This window comes from Gallinula chloropus (assembly GCF_964237585.1).
Source record: "Gallinula chloropus genome assembly, chromosome: 20".
Taxonomy (NCBI): Eukaryota; Metazoa; Chordata; class Aves; order Gruiformes; family Rallidae; genus Gallinula; species Gallinula chloropus.
The window spans coordinates 6,191,702-6,206,931 of NC_140105.1; the positions used below are offsets into that span (position 1 = coordinate 6,191,702).

The 15,230-nt window shown below is 48.0% G+C and overlaps 2 protein-coding genes across 2 annotated transcripts; both read left to right on the forward strand.

Moving 5' to 3' along the window:
* Positions 1-120: 120 nt before the first annotated feature.
* Positions 121-7,151, forward strand: ADAP2 (ArfGAP with dual PH domains 2; the record flags this gene model as incomplete). The annotated part of the gene is made up of 10 exons (XM_084273565.1): positions 121-214; positions 1,484-1,614; positions 2,259-2,350; positions 2,484-2,569; positions 2,917-3,026; positions 3,690-3,836; positions 4,520-4,603; positions 4,993-5,055; positions 6,280-6,357; positions 6,933-7,151. 10 exons carry the CDS (start codon positions 121-123, stop codon positions 7,149-7,151), a joined length of 1,104 nt encoding a protein of 367 aa, XP_084129691.1.
* Positions 7,152-9,457: 2,306 nt separating this feature from the next.
* RNF135 (ring finger protein 135) lies at positions 9,458-14,561 on the forward strand (the record flags this gene model as incomplete). Its single annotated transcript, XM_084273665.1, has 6 exons — positions 9,458-9,805; positions 10,336-10,422; positions 10,945-11,136; positions 11,998-12,157; positions 12,775-12,876; positions 13,706-14,561. The coding sequence occupies 6 exons, from the start codon at positions 9,458-9,460 to the stop codon at positions 14,239-14,241; spliced, it is 1,425 nt and encodes a 474-aa protein (XP_084129791.1). The 3' UTR covers positions 14,242-14,561.
* Between the last annotated feature and the right edge of the window lie 669 nt (positions 14,562-15,230).

Here is a 15,230-nt window from a genome sequence, read left to right on the forward strand (position 1 = left end):
CCGGCGCGGCGGGAGGGGACGGGGCTCCCGGCGACGCCGGGGCCGCGCTCCAGTTCCTCATTTCCCTCCCGGGCTCAGTCTCCCGCAAGAGCTCCGCGCCGCGCCGCGCCCCGGGCGGCGATGATGGACCGCGACCGCAACAAGACGCTGCTGCTGGAGCTGCAGAGAGCCGCCGGCACCGGGAACGGCCGCTGCGCCGACTGCGGGGAGCCAGGTAACGGGGCTTCGACTGGCACTGCCCCAGCGCCGCTCCCCGCCTTCCTCCGGGTCCGCCCGCGCGTTTCTGACAGGGAAGCGGGGGGTGAGAGGGGGGCCTGCCGGGCCCCGCGGGCTGAGCTGCTGTCCAGGCGTCTGTCTGTCCGTCCCCGGCCAGGCTCCCGGCGTGCCGGGCTCACTGCCACCCGGTTCCTGAAAGCGGGGCCGTCACCTTTCGCTTCACGTACCGCAGAGGCGGGAGGCGGGAGCAGGTGGTTTCCCGAGGCGGGCAGCTCCCGCCCGTCCCGCTCTCGGTGCTGGCCGTGCGCCTCGGCCGTTCGGGGGGGGCTCCGCGGGGCTCCGGGCGCTCGGGACGGGGCTGTCCTCAGCGGGCAGGGCCAGGAGCGCTGGCGGGAACCCCGCGGGGCGAGGGGACAGTGTGGGACAGGAAGTGGCCTCAGCACACCAGCGGCTTCCCCAGAGGTGTTCGCAGACCGTGCAGAAGGCCGAGGAGGAGAACGCGCGGCGGGTTTGCAAGCGATGGGGGAATGGCCCTGCCCCGGCTCTGGAGCAGGGAAGGGCACTAAAGAGCCTGCTGGAAAGCTGGCACCGGGCTGGCACCCTGCGTGCACTGGAGGTAGGAGTCACCCTCACCAGAGCAGGCAAGCGGGGTTGCCTGCAGCACTTCCAAGAAGATGACAAGTAGCTTCTGGTTGATGTGATAAGGCAGAGATGGAGGGTGACGTGGTGACCGTGGTGGTCCAAGGGGCTGGACTCGATGGTCTCTGGAGGTCCCTTCCAACCCCTCCCCTTCTGTGAGTCTGTGAAATGCTCCTGCCAGAGCGCTCGGAACGCCTCTGACCACTGACTGGTCAGGGGATGCAGCAGCAGGCGAGAGCAGGAGCTTCTGTGGGCAGCAGACACAAGAGCTGGGTGGTTGTACTCCGTTGCACTCTATGTCAGCAACACCCTTCCATAGTTAATTCAGCAACATCAGCTTTCTGTGCAGAACTAATAACCAGATGAGATTCTACATCACCACTCAGCTGCCTGCACCGCCACATTAATTTTTAAACAAATAGTCAGTGAAAGAGCCTATAAATGCAAATACTTTGCTGGGGAAGGTGGGTGCTGTTCCTCTGAACACAGAAAGTGACAGCCATAAGCAGGGTGGGATTTGCTGTATGATGTGTGAAGCTGGGGCTGTGCATCAGATGTGGTTTGTTCGCCCTTGCCAGTGGCTGTACCTTTTCCCACGTATTAGTTCACTCTTTGTGTTTGTATTTAGATCCAGAGTGGGCTTCTTACAAACTTGGAATATTCATTTGTTTGAATTGCTCTGGAATTCATCGCAATCTTCCTCAAATCAGCAGGGTCAAATCCCTTCGGCTTGACTTCTGGGAGAATGATCTTGTAGAGGTACAAAGAAAATGCAGCAATTCACTTTTCTCCACGTTTTATCATAGCCTTCTCAGCCTCAGAACTCCTGTGTCATCCACCATGGAGAAAGGCACAAAGCCACACAGAACCACGTTGACTCCTTGGGTGACTGCAGCAGGGGGTTCGTGGTCTGCTTAATCAAATCACACTACCAGCCTGCAGTGTATTTTTTTTACAGTGCACAGTAACTCCTCACTGCTGTTTAGAAGCCCACAGGTGTTTCCAGATAGCTGTATTTGGTAATCAGCACAGCCTTCTTAAATATCGGTTCAGACTCTCATCTTTCAATTGAATTGTGTTAATAATATAACCACAGTTAATGTCTAGGGGGAGTTGAAAGTGTAGTGACATCATAAATACCTTTTTCCCCGTTTTCTTCAGTTCTTTAAATCTTGTGTTCCTTCCCATCTGGTTTGGAACTGTAAATACTGAAAAAGGCTCAGCCTCCTCAAAGGTGCAACCTGTAGTGTGAAGGGACATTTATAAACATGTGGAGATGCCCTGAGAGTTATGGTGAAACTGAACGAAGAGTACAGTGCTTCCTTAGAACAAGGTTCATTTTATGTTCATGATGTATTGATTTTGTAGTTGCACACCTGACTGTAACTTCTTTTGTATTTCAGTTCATGAAGAAGCACGGGAATCTCTGTGCCAAAGCTAAATATGAGGCGAAAGTCCCTGCCTACTATTACATCCCTCAGTCCTGTGATTGTGTGTAAGTTGGTGGTGAATTCACTCAGCAGACCTTTACAGCTGTAGAACTACTGCTTCCCTCTACAGGGCTTGTTGGCTGGTTGGTGTAAATAGAGTAGAGGCAGATCAGCTTCTTCCATGTTTTCCTCTTTCAGGGTTTTAAGAGAGCAATGGATTAGAGCTAAATATGAGCGTGAGGAATTTGTTGCCACCCGAGTCTGCCAAGATCCTTGTTCTGCAGGTAAAAGTTAGGATTGCCAGGGAAAAGGTGTTAGCCTTAAGGCAAAAGCACGGTGTTATGCTTGCAAGTGTGAAGATCTTCCAAGGCTGGCTTGTCATATTTGAGCTGTTGGATGTACAGGGCTTGCTTTGAGTCTAACTTTGAGGAGAAGCTCCCAAGAAAAGGCACTTAGCTAAGTGCAAGGGTGTATTCAGATCCTACAGTTCTCTAGTTCACTGACTTTTATATATGAGGTGAAAATTCTCGGATGGAGAGGAGACTTGAAACTCTGTGCCTAGTCACCATGTAGATAAACAGTGCTGTTCCTGTGCTGCCCTCTCTGACACTTACCTTGCTCCAAACTGCAGGCAGCCGGGAAGGATTCCTCTGGAAGCGTGGGCGGGAAAGCAGACAGTTCCAGAAGAGGCTATTTCTCCTGTCAGCAAGGGAAGGGGTGATGAAGTACTACACCAAAGAAGTGAGTTCCTCACTCAGACTTGGCCTTGGGTAGCCAGTCAACATCCATCCTCAGACCCTGCTCTTCACTAGCCAAAACCAGCAGAAATCGCTTTGTGTCTGGCTGGGCAGCCAGGCCAGCCTGTGTTTGGAGCAGCCCAGATGTCACACCATTTACATACATGGTATCTTAGGCAACTGCTCTTTTGGATTTAGCCCTTTTCCTGAATCTTTATCTCAACCCTACAGGCTCCTTTTGCTTGGTGAACAAAGGAAATGGATACTGGCATTTGGATAGTAGGATGAAGAAGAGATCTCTTGGCAGCTGTTACCTCTTACATTACCAAAGCAGTCTCTCATCAACTGCTGCATCCTCAATGTCTCCTGTGGGGGAGTGTGGCTAATTGTTCTCCAACTGTGAGGCTGGAGTTAGAACCCATCCCTTGCAACTCAGGCACACCCCTCTCAAATACTGACCCAGCATTTGTTAAAGAAAGGGAGTCACTCTTTATAAGTGATTTTATGTAGCATGAAATTAAGGCTTTATATTTTAGGTATATCCAATATTCAGAGATTTAGGATGCTTGTGTTTTCTTCAGTAGGGATCTAGTTCTCAAACAGCTAATCTGTCCCCCGTTGCCTTCCCTGGGAGCACTCTAATGTAGTGGTGCTTTTCATTTCACAGTCCAGAGGTCCAAAAGCCATTATCAGCATTGAGAATCTGAATGCAATGTTCCAGACAGAGAAAATCCAACATGCTCATGGGCTGCAGATCACATACACCACAGATGGCCAAACAAGGAACCTTTTTGTCTATCATGAAAGTGGAAAGGTAAATACCATGGAGATTTGGAATAAGCAAGATGCTTACATGTTGGAGATGTTTTTTGGAAGAGATACCTGATCTGGGTTTGTTTGCAGTACCTATGACTTGTAGAATATAGAAAGTTGCAGAATTTGACACTAATAACTGTAACATCTTGTTCCTGTTCTGTTTGGGCATATATTCAACTTCACACCCTGATAGTGTTCAGTGGGGCACAGATGTAAATCTCTGTAAGGTAACATATGTAAACAATTCTGCAGTTACATTTTTGAAGCCTTCTTGACACACATAGAAAATACTGTTCTACATTCTTTCCAAGCAAGCAATGATAACTTCAAGAAGTGAGCCTATAGGTTTTATTAGACTTCTGTTTCTTCCCTTGCCATAGTTCTCATGTCTTTCCAAGTACAAAGGTTTCAACAATCCATAACTGAAAAAGCCTGAGTACACAGACTTGGGTGACTGTCCATGCTGAGAATGTCTGTGACCTCCCTGGAGGGGAATGTTTAAGTTATTTTGGAGGCTTAGTGTTTTTCAGGTGTTTGGGACAAGGTCCTGACTCTTTCTGCCCCTTGGGGAGAAAGTACATCTTTGCAAAGAGGTCACAAGGAAGGAGAAAGGCATTTTGGAGAGGCAGCACTCTTACTCTTCCTAATTCTCTTCATATTTGTGTTTGCCCTTTTCCCTAGGAGATTGTTGACTGGTTCAATGCCATTCGAGCAGCACGGTACCATTATCTTAAAACAACCTTCCCAGCTGTCCCTGAGCCTGAGGTGAGAACTGAACAGGGCTTGAAACAGCCTGTGCAAACATAGCATGGGAAAACATTTTCTCATTTCTTCTGCCAGAGTCAGGTGCTCAAAAAGCAGCATATGGGATTTGGGGAGGGACAGAAGAGGTAGAAGGAAAGGCCATGGTGGATAGCATGCAAGGTTGTAGTCAACATTTCAAAACCTAAAAGTCTCCATGTGGTCCTTACAAAGTGTAATCTTTCAAAAACCTTATGTTCCTTCTTATTTCAGACTTCCCTTTACTGAGCAGCCAAAAAAAACCCCAGGCCCCAAAAGCCAAAATTGATGGTAATTGGCTTTGACAGAAACAGAACAGAAAAGCAAGCTTGCATGGGCTGACTCTGTGTGTGTGTGTGTTTGTGTTCCCCTAGCTCATACCCAGGATCACAAGAAATTTTGTCAAAGAAGGATATATGGAGAAAACAGGACCAAAAGTAAGTGCATATGTGGTAATACACAAACAGGATTAATTGCAGGTGGAGAATATTTGGTAATTCTGTGATGTTTACTAGGAAATGATTTGTTGATAGACTGTATGCTTTATGGGTTGATAAAGCCCATCATACTTCACCTGTCAAGTTCTTTGGGATCATGCTTTATTTTCTGTGGAAAACAAGATTGGTAAGAAGAATCCTCCTTGAAGAGAAAGCAAGATGAATTTGCTGGCAGTGACCGTGCAAAGTCCTGTTGTGCAACACTAAATGGATTGTTGTATCTGCCAACAGCAGCTCTAGAACTGCAGCTCCTTTAGAACATAACATCACATGCTGACTTACCAACTTCCCTGTTTTTCTAGCACATGTCACATCTGCTAATAGCAGCAAAGTTATTATTGAGCAAATTCTCCACACTGAAGCCTATGATTTGGTTTTCTTTTTTGTGGGAAAGTATTTGGGCCACTACTTGTACAGAGAGGGAAATTTCAGTCTCTGCTGAAGGAGGAGGTAAAGATCTGAGGTCTTATTTGAATATTGCTGCTTCTTTTCTTGCTCCCTCTGAGTAAATCATGAGCCAGAGCCCCATTAAAACGTTCAGTGGTGAAATGCTGCTGTTGAATATGATGGGGTTTTGGCCCAGCTCAGTGCTAGTGTCTGCTACGTCTTCCTGCAGGGACTTGCACAGCGAGGAAGAAAGATTAAAGATTACATGTTTTTTTCAGAGGCCTAAATTCTACTCAAACCAAAGTGAGCCCTAGGAGATGTCCCTTCAGTTCAGCATGGAGTAAGGCATAGCTCAGGGAATGGTCAGATGAGTGGAGCTGATGGAATTAGCACTTTTTGAAAAACTTCTCCAGTGTCCATCCCGCAGTGCTCCAGACAGCGCCCCAAACCCCTGCTGACATTGCAGCTGCCCTCATCACAGCCCCTGGCCCAGGGATCACTCCCTGCAGTGCTTTCCATTAATCCCTTCAACTGATCACTGGGAGAACCAACCTGCCCAAAGGAGCATCACTGAATGCAAGTCTGCAGCAAGGACCAGCTCAGAGGGAGAAGGGAGCTGAGGGCTGTGCAGCAGTGACTCACCCATTGCTGGTTACAGCAGTGGATGAAAATAAACTTGGGCTCTGATTCCTTTAAGCAGTCTGGGGATCTGTCTTGAACAGGCCAAACTCCCCTCTGGGCCTTGGTCTTTTAAGAATTTCTACCATCTTCTTGCAGCAGAAAGAGGCCTTTAAGGTGCGCTGGTTCTGCCTGGATTCTCAAGAAAGGAACCTGATGTACTTTAAAAACCCACTGGTAAGAAGAATGTTCTGTGCTATTCCACAGGCCTCTTCCTGAAGTGGGGTGGGAAGGAAGGGTCTGTTCTCATCCAAATTTTCCAGTGGCTGCACAAGGCTGAAGCAGGCTCCACCCTAGAGCTCCTTTCCCTTGTCAGTGATGTATTTGAAGCTGAGCTGTTTGGGATGTCTGGCCCTTACAGTGGCTCCACAGAAGATCTAAGTCTTTTAAAAGTAGCTGTTACTGCCTGTAGCACTTACAGCCCACTCCCTCCCAAACCTATTGCCTGTAACCTTAATATACCAGCAACAGGCTTGGCAGCCCCACTGTCCTGCTTCCTAGTACTGCTCTAGCTACAGGAATATCCTTCCTTGCTCCTTCTGGACACCACCAACCGCTCTGTAAGGCTCCCTGCCTCCTCCTGAGAATGCTCATGAGTGTAAAAAAGCTCTGTGTTTCCCACTGCCTGGCACCAAATTGGTGTGTGCTCCACCCATGCCCAGTTCCTGCTCCAAGCCAAAGGACAGAACAAGTGTCACTTAGAGCTGTGCTGCTCCCTGGCTAATGGTTGTCCTCTGCTTCCTCCTTTCCAGGATGCATTTGCACAGGGCCAGGTTTTAATTGGCAGGAAGGACGAGGGGTATGAAGTACGAGCTGACTTGCCCCAGGGAGTCCGTGTGAAGAAGAAGAAACCAGCGATCACTGTGGTCACACCAGTCAGAGAGTTTGTGTTTATATGTGAGAATGATAAGGAGCAGAGGGAGTGGATAGACGCGTTAAATGGAGTCATTGCCCAGCCTCTGACTGGTTAAGACTAGGACTGAGCTCTGGTGAACTGCACTTCTTGGGCTCTGTTCAGCGCTGCTCTGTGGCCTCTTTCTGTTGGCAAGGATGGTGCTCAAGGCCCTGCAGTGTCTGGTACAAAGGGCTTCTTCCTTCAGCAGCCACAGGCACAGGAAGGTTCGGCAACAGAGAAATGAAGTAAGAGGGAATGCAGACACTCAGAAATTCTCTGTGCCCCTGCAGAACCTTGCTTGAAGTGCCTTCTCTCTTCCTACCCATCTCTGCTTTGGAGCAGAAGAGCCCTTCCCAGCCTGACATAGGGATCAATCATCCAGTGTTGTCTTATGGAAAAAATGAAGTCAGTGGAGAAAGCCTGACCCCAGGAAGGCTGTCACAGCTTTCCCTGGGGACTCCTGCGGGTGCTGTTATATCAGATCCTCCTTTTCTTGCCTTTGCTGTCAGAAGGTTTCCTGTACAACCTGAAGGATGCACTTGACAGTCAAGCCAGTGATGTGTCCTGCCAGCGAATGGGCCATCTGCTGCATGAGTACACAGGGACACTGACCAAGAGACAAAGATACCGTCACCTACAGGAAGATGCAGAGTGTCCTGCTGGGTAGATCTGAGGTACCAATTTGTGCTGGAGTCACTGGATGTCCTTCTCAGGGAGGAGCAGAGTCAGGCAGCCCCTGTCTAGGTAGGGACATGGTGGTTTTCAACAGAGTGGCTTTAATGTCTTTTACAGTGTTATGTTTCTGGCACAGTAAAAAATAAAAAGTCAAGTTTGAATGGCAGAGGATGCTGTAATGCAATCACTCTAAAGGCAAATACTCCTGGCTCCTTGCTTTCCACAGCCTCTGCTGTTTGACTTTTTTTAGGAGTGGCAAATCCAAGATGTGAAGACCTAATTTTTGTGGACCCACCCCACATATTGCCCTGGCAAACATACCATGAGTAGAGGATGAACATATGCTGATCTGTCTCACCTCCTAAAAAACAGCTGAAGACTAATGAGTTTGATTAGTCTGAGAACTGAAAGGCAGAAACTGGTTTTAAAAGTATTATCTTCATAGAATCGAATCGTAGGGGTTGGAAGGGACCTCGAGAGCTCATCGGGTCCAACCCCCCTGCCAAAGCAGCTCCCCAGCTCATACTGCACAGACAGGCGTCCAGACGGGTCTTGATACCTCCAGAGAAGGAGACTCCACCACTTCCCTGGGCAGCCTTCAGTGACTTGCTTGAAAACAAAGAACGAGGAGCAGCGCTGGAGGTGGAGGGCACGTCCCTGCCCATCAGGTACCACTCACACTCATTTTGTGCAGGAATTGATGCAGATTTGCATTGCCTGATCCAGTATTTTCTTGCCTCAAGGCCAAGCCTGAGATTAGGTTCTACCAAGCTGCCAGTCATTCAGATATTTAATTCTTCTTTCCAGATAGGGTTAGTCCTTAGTTTGCAAACCAAGAGGAAGTCTTGCAGACTGAGTTTCTGGTGAGGCTCCTACCTTTTGCTGACAGCTGCCAGCCGCTCTGCGCTACCCGGAATAGCTCTCTCCTACAGAAATGAGGAAGTGCCAGTACTTGCATGGGTTAGTGAGATTAACTTCCCCACACACAGCACACAGGATTGTCAGACTATCGTACTGCCTCTCCCAGGCAGCACGCTGCCATCCAACTCTGAGCAGTCTGCAGCAGTTTTGCTTGCTGAGATGCTCCCATTAACTTCCCAGTGTTCCCTCTCTCTCCCTCCCCATACAACCCAATCCATTCTTGCTCGTGTGCTGGTTCAGCAAACCTTTTTAACACCCGTGCAGCCCTTGACCGCAAAGCACCTCCTGTCTGGAATGAGGAACAGTGCTGATCTTAGCTGTGATGTATGTCTGTTATGTGGACGTGAGCTGGCTAACCCAGGATGACCTCAGGAGAGCTGGGTCCAGCCCGTAGCGTGAAGTTCACACGAAGGTGCTCTGCAAGCCCCTTCCCGGATGGGTCAGACCGGCCGTGTCAGCAGCTCCGGCAGAGCTCGTTACACAACCGGGAAATGCCCCGTGAGAACGAAAGCGCGCGGAGCAGTGACCTTTGGGGAGCCAGCAGGGGGCAAGGCCTGTCACCGAGAGCTCTGCGACACGGGCCCTGTCCACAGCCACCCAGGGCTCGGAGCAAGCCGAGAGCTGCCGAGGCGCAGCCGGCCCAGCGCCGCGGTACCGACCGGAGCAAGCGCCGGCCCGAGCCGCCCGGCCCCCGGCTCCACGGGTCCCGCGCTCCCGCAGGGGCTTGGCGGGAGGCGGCGCTCGGGAGAAACGAAACTCGACGGCTGCCCCGCCCCGGGTAGGGCCATGGCTGCGGCTGTGGAGCTGGAGCGGCTGCTGGGCGCCGTGGAACTGAGCTGCACTTGCTGCCTGCAGTACTTCACGGACCCCGTGCGGCTCTCGGGCTGCACGCACAGCTTCTGCCGGCCCTGCATCACCGCCTACTGCAAGGGCCGGCAGCGCGCCGGCTGCCCGCTCTGCCGGCAGGGCTTCGAGCTGAAGGACCTGCGGCCCAACCGGGAGCTGGCCGCTTTGGTGGACTTGATCCCGCAGGAAGTGAAGGACAGAGAGTTGGAAACACGGCATGAACCGAAACCCACCGGAGCTGTTGCCTGCAACGACCGGAGGGCGGCCGGGGAGCAGCCTGGGGAGAAGGTACGGCGGGGGGCGGCCCCGAGCATCTGTCTCCCCGCGGCATCCCCGGCACAACTAAACACTTCGCGGGTTTGGGAACACGGCTAGGAATGAGTTAACTTCCTTTTCTCTCCCTGCCCCAGGATACTTTGCATTTCCCATGCTAATGTTAGCACAGTGTAACAATACCGTGTGCACCGAGCAGGTGGGTTTAGCTGCAGCGGTGGCTGGGGTCGCTGGTGCTGTCTGGTACACAGGGGATTGCCTAGCTCAAGTAGAACTAACGTTTATTCAGCCGATGTAGATCAGCTCTTTGTGCTGGGTGTTATTGCGCCAACGTGGCATCAGAGACCCCTGAAAGGGCACATAGCTACTACCTGGTGCTACTGCCTCACCCAGCTGAATGGGTTCGGTTCGTTGTCCAGATCTCTACTTGAAATATCTCCCAAAGTTAGAGGAGATGAGAAAAATCTATTCAGCTGCATTATTTTAGCACACCTTTCTTTCTTTGAGGGTTATATAGATAAATGGTCCAATGTGTCACTTTAAAGGAGGAAGAGATATGGGACATCTCCAAGCAACTAGAAGTAACTCTGGAGACTATCCACCTCTTGAGGAAGGATCTCAGCACAGCAGAGGTATGCACTGTACATTCACTACCTGCAGCTGGCTTCCTTTTCCACTGCCACCTGGAGATGGGATTCACTCCAGTGTAGCCAGAGCAGGAATCTGCCTTTTTGTTTCCTGCTGTTGCTGTCACAACTCTGTTTTTATTGATGAGAATGAACTATGGCACCATCTGTACTAACTCCTGTCCTGGCTGGCACAAAGCCAATCGTGCAGTCTTGCCTTTCACTGACGGCCCCACAAGCCTGAAAGTTTCTGGAATTCTTAGATGCCAAATGCAAATTGTAAAGAGGGAATATTGATCTTTCTAAGTTTTCAAGAAAAGACTGCTAGCCGTAAAACAGTCAGGATCTGCAGCATGCCCACTGCACATAATGCAGGATAGTGTCAAATGTCTTTTATTCATCAGAATACAGGTACCTGTTTCTGGCTGCAGGGCTCAGTCAAGTAGCACGGGAGATGGGGGAGTAGATTCTCATATTCCACCCATCTTTTCAAACAGCATGATGAACTCCATGTTTTCTGCCTTTCAGGAATATGCAGCTCAGATCCAAAGCCAGATCACTAAAGATTTCAGTTGCATGAAGGAGTATGTTGAAAGACAGGAGAGGAACACACTGATGTTCATTGAACAGGAGCAAAAAGCAGCTCAACAGAAAATCGAAGGGACCATTAACCAGCTGTATGGTGAAGTGAACGAGCTCATAGAGATCCAAGCCCAAACGGTGAGTGATGAAATGAAGTAGCAGAATAGGAGTAGAAACTCCCAAGTGCAGTTAAAGCACTTCAAATTCTGCAGAGCCGGTTTTGATCTTGAAAACAGTAATTCCCATGATGCAAATTAGCCAGCAGGAATTTGGAGTGGGGCTCTCTAGGTGTGACAGTGTCAGGAGGCAGAAGTGGACTTCCAGGGCCAAGGCACAGGGACCTACATTGGAATTCCCCTCATGTAACTACACCTTTATATCTGAGCCAGAGGCCCGTTACAGGCGATGAAGAGCAATGGGTGCTTGGGCAGAGTGACTCATCTGGCCTACTTGAGACACCCACCTGCGAAGGAGGTTAACGAGGCCTTCAAGAGGGCTGGTTCTTTCCATAGCCTGTAAGGGCAGACAAAGAGAACAAGCTTAGATCTGCATTTCCACAGTTTCTAAATTCAGGCAAAAGAGGCTTACCCTTCCATGGGTATTTTATGCTACATTTCATGCCTTTTAAAATGTTTGGTTGGGATTCTAGAGCAAGAATAAAGTTTAAAAAGAGAAAGTTCATGTATGCATAGGTGTGTTTAAGGAATTTGTTATTATATATTTAAAAATGAAAAAGCAGTCCCATTCTTAAGTTTTCTTGTGGAAAAACAGTCTAGGTTTTTTTTATTAAGAGTAAGTTGTCCTTTCATACTTTGTATAAGATCCCAGGTTAGTTGTCTTGGATAACTGTCCTATAAGGGAAACTCTCCATACAACGAACAAGATTTTGGAGAGATCGCTGCAGTTTTTCCAGTCTGGCTGTATAATACAATCGATATGCCAGGTGAAATAACTCTGACTGTTTACATCTTCCCCTTGATTCTTCTGTGTCATTATTAGAGTAACTTACCTGAGAGACTTAGGTACAAAGGATCACCTTCAACAATGAGTAAAATTACACTTCATGAGAAGCTAAATGTTGTCAAAAGTGCTGTAGAAGATCTTAGGAGAAAGTTGGAAATTTTACTTTTGGAGAAATATGCTCAGCAGATCCATCCAGGTAAGTTTTCCTTGTTTTGAAATCTCTTTCTCAGGGGAGTGGATCTAGCAGGATAGTTCAGAGAAAGCACTGTGCATGTGTGTGATTATTACAGAATCCCTTGCAGTTTTGGAGAAATGATTATACTTTTTTTTCAAAAGGAAAGAACTGCCTGACACTCAGCTGTGGAGAATAAAACATAGTCTATTTAATATTTTTTTTTCAAAATACAGAGTAATGTATCAGCCAAGTCTTTGCTAAGACCAGACATAAAAAAATGACTTTGTGCTTATGAAATGCATGTGTAAGTAACACAAGAAACACCTGATACTCAGGAAAAAAATGAAGATGACTATAAACTCCAGATAGAAACTGGTTTATCTGCATAGAAAGATCCAGCTGCTTTACACATCCAGCTTTTCTGATTTCTCTTTTCCAACCACACTTAGGGCAGCAGAGTACATTTTTGAATAAAAATGTTTGCCTACATATCCTTTAAGAATTTATGCAATGAAAAAAGCAACTCTGGTTTGTACTTTAGCCAGGTTTACTTTACATGTTTTTATTTAAAAGCATAAACACTCCCTCTTTGCCTTTTGAAGAAGAGCCTTAACGCTATTTTTTTTTTTCATATTTAGTGCAGCCTCTGGACTTGGATCAGGAGACAAGTGTCTGCTCATTACCTCTGGAGACTGCAGCTACAAGTCCAGAACCAGTGATTTCAAGCCAGTTTTCTCAGTGTGAGTATGCAAGGCAGTGACACCCTTTGATAACAATATTCAAGTGACTGTGAGACTGTTGATTTGCCAAAGAAAACTGTACTTAACAAACACCAGCAGATCTGGCTGCTTACCTGAAGCATAGAAACACACTGAAGTTAACCATGAATTAAGCAGTTACTGCAATCCTATATCTGAGTGTATATGCATGATAAAAAGGAGAAGAAACCTGTTACATGGATGTATGCAGGCTGTGCTGTAGCTTCTTGCTGAGTGGTGTATGGGCAGTTACTGCTCCGTGCTGATCTTTACTGTGTTAAGCTGTAGCCACTCCATGTGTTGTCTGAATTCTGCATCATTTTTACAGAAATACTTCTAGTCACCACGCAGTGCTGCAGCTGTAGCTTAAAACACAAATCAAATGTTTTTGCTGATGAAGTATGTAAGAACATGAGCCAAAGAACAGGTGGCTGCAACTTGTATCACTGCAGGTGTCACTGCGTTACTGGCAAAAGGGTAGTTCTTTAAATAGGACTGTGGTTAAGGATAAATCCTATATGGTACCAAGTACCTCTGCCTTCCTGGAGCGTGTGAGTCTGTCCTTCATGTTTCCTCAGTTGTACTTGTTGATGTTTCAGTATGCACTAGGCTCAGGATACAGCTGTTAGTGTTTGGTTGAGGATCCTTCCTGACTTGCAGGCTTGAACTTTCCTTCTATTTATTGTGTAATCATCAGTTTTCAGTTCTTCCTGAGCAGGGGTGACCACCACTGCTCTGTAGGATGCATGTGAACACTGAGGTGATCTGTCCTGTCTCTGCAGGTGAGAATATTTTCCTTTCTCTCTCCCAGGGGCAGATGATGTGACCTTTGATCTCACAAGAGTATACGAGCGCTTAGCAATCACAGCCCAGAACAGGAAGGTGATGGTTTCCAGCTACCCCACTGACTATGGACCATCGCACAACAGGTTCTGCATCAGCCAAGTGATGTGCTCACAGAGCTTCTCTACTGGGTGCCACTACTGGGAAGTAATTACCAAGGACAGCGATGGATGGGCTGTGGGAGTTGCTCATGGAATGATTGGTAAAAGGGACAAATTAGGAAGAACAGGACATTCCTGGTGCATAGAATGGCTGGGTCCCAAACAGCAGCTGTCAGCATGGCATAGGGATCAAGAAACAGTGTTACACAAGGATAAACCACTGAAGGTTGGAGTTTTGCTGGAGCTACAAAAGAAGACAGTATCGTTTTACTCCATCACTGACAAAGAAATGCTTTTGCATACATTTGAAATCAATACCTCAGTTCCTCTTTACCCTGCTTTCTGGCTGTATAATCTAGAAAAAAATGGGTCTTTAACTATAAGTGACACAAGCAGGAGGTAAAGCCTGTTCAGAAAGTAAGAATTTTGGCTGACTGCAGAGCTTCTATAGAAGCTTCAGTGTTTAGCACAAGAATTTGACAGGGAATGTATTGCTGCCCAGGCTTTCCTGGAAATCACCAACTGCTACTTTGCTCTGTTTTTTTCCATGTCGTGCTCTGATCTAGCCATACTTTGTTAAAGCAAATCCAGTGTATGCTGAAGGTAGTAACCACACATGTTGGAGTGAGGGGGATTTCTTAAGCAACTTTTTCAATAGTCCCAGGACATTCCTAGGAAGGAATGCACCAAGGAAGCTCTGGGGCTGGGGATGAGTGCTTTGCACAGACCTAATTTTCTTACATAGATCCATAAATTATATGAGAACAGATGATGCCATTTCGTTCTGTCAGGTGTGCTTTCTGTAGACAATCTGAAGAAGGAATGAATGTTGAGAGGGCAAAAATGTTACTGATCTCTTGCATGACAATCTTTGTCTTTAGAGTGGGTACTAAACTTCAGGAAACAGGCTTTGTATTTGGCACCCCGACACACGGGAAGGTCTTGCAGAAGAAGGTCCTGTCTCACTGGCACCCCACCTTTAGTGTTGCCCAGACCAAAAGGTTGTCAGTCCTGATAGTGGTGTTGGAAGCAGATGTGTTTGTGTCTGTACCAGCTAATAAGTGATGCAGTCACTTGATCGCTCTTTTAAAGAGCCAGTGAACAGGACTGTGTCATGGAAAGGGCTGTCTTTGCCATGTAGCCTGAGGAACCAGGGTTCTGGGAGTTTCTCCACCAGCATACAGGCAGTATTTCTGTCCTTCTTTGTCACATCTTCCCAGCTGTAGGGGGGTGAAGGGGATGGAGCTGAGCCCCCCATGAGCCTGCTGACTGATGGAGCTCTGAGAGCTGCCCAGCTTCACGCAGGCAAGCTGAGTACACAGCTCCCAAGGTGCAGAACCCTTCTTTCCAGGAGGACAGCAGCATTCCAGAAAGAACAAAATAGTAAGTCAG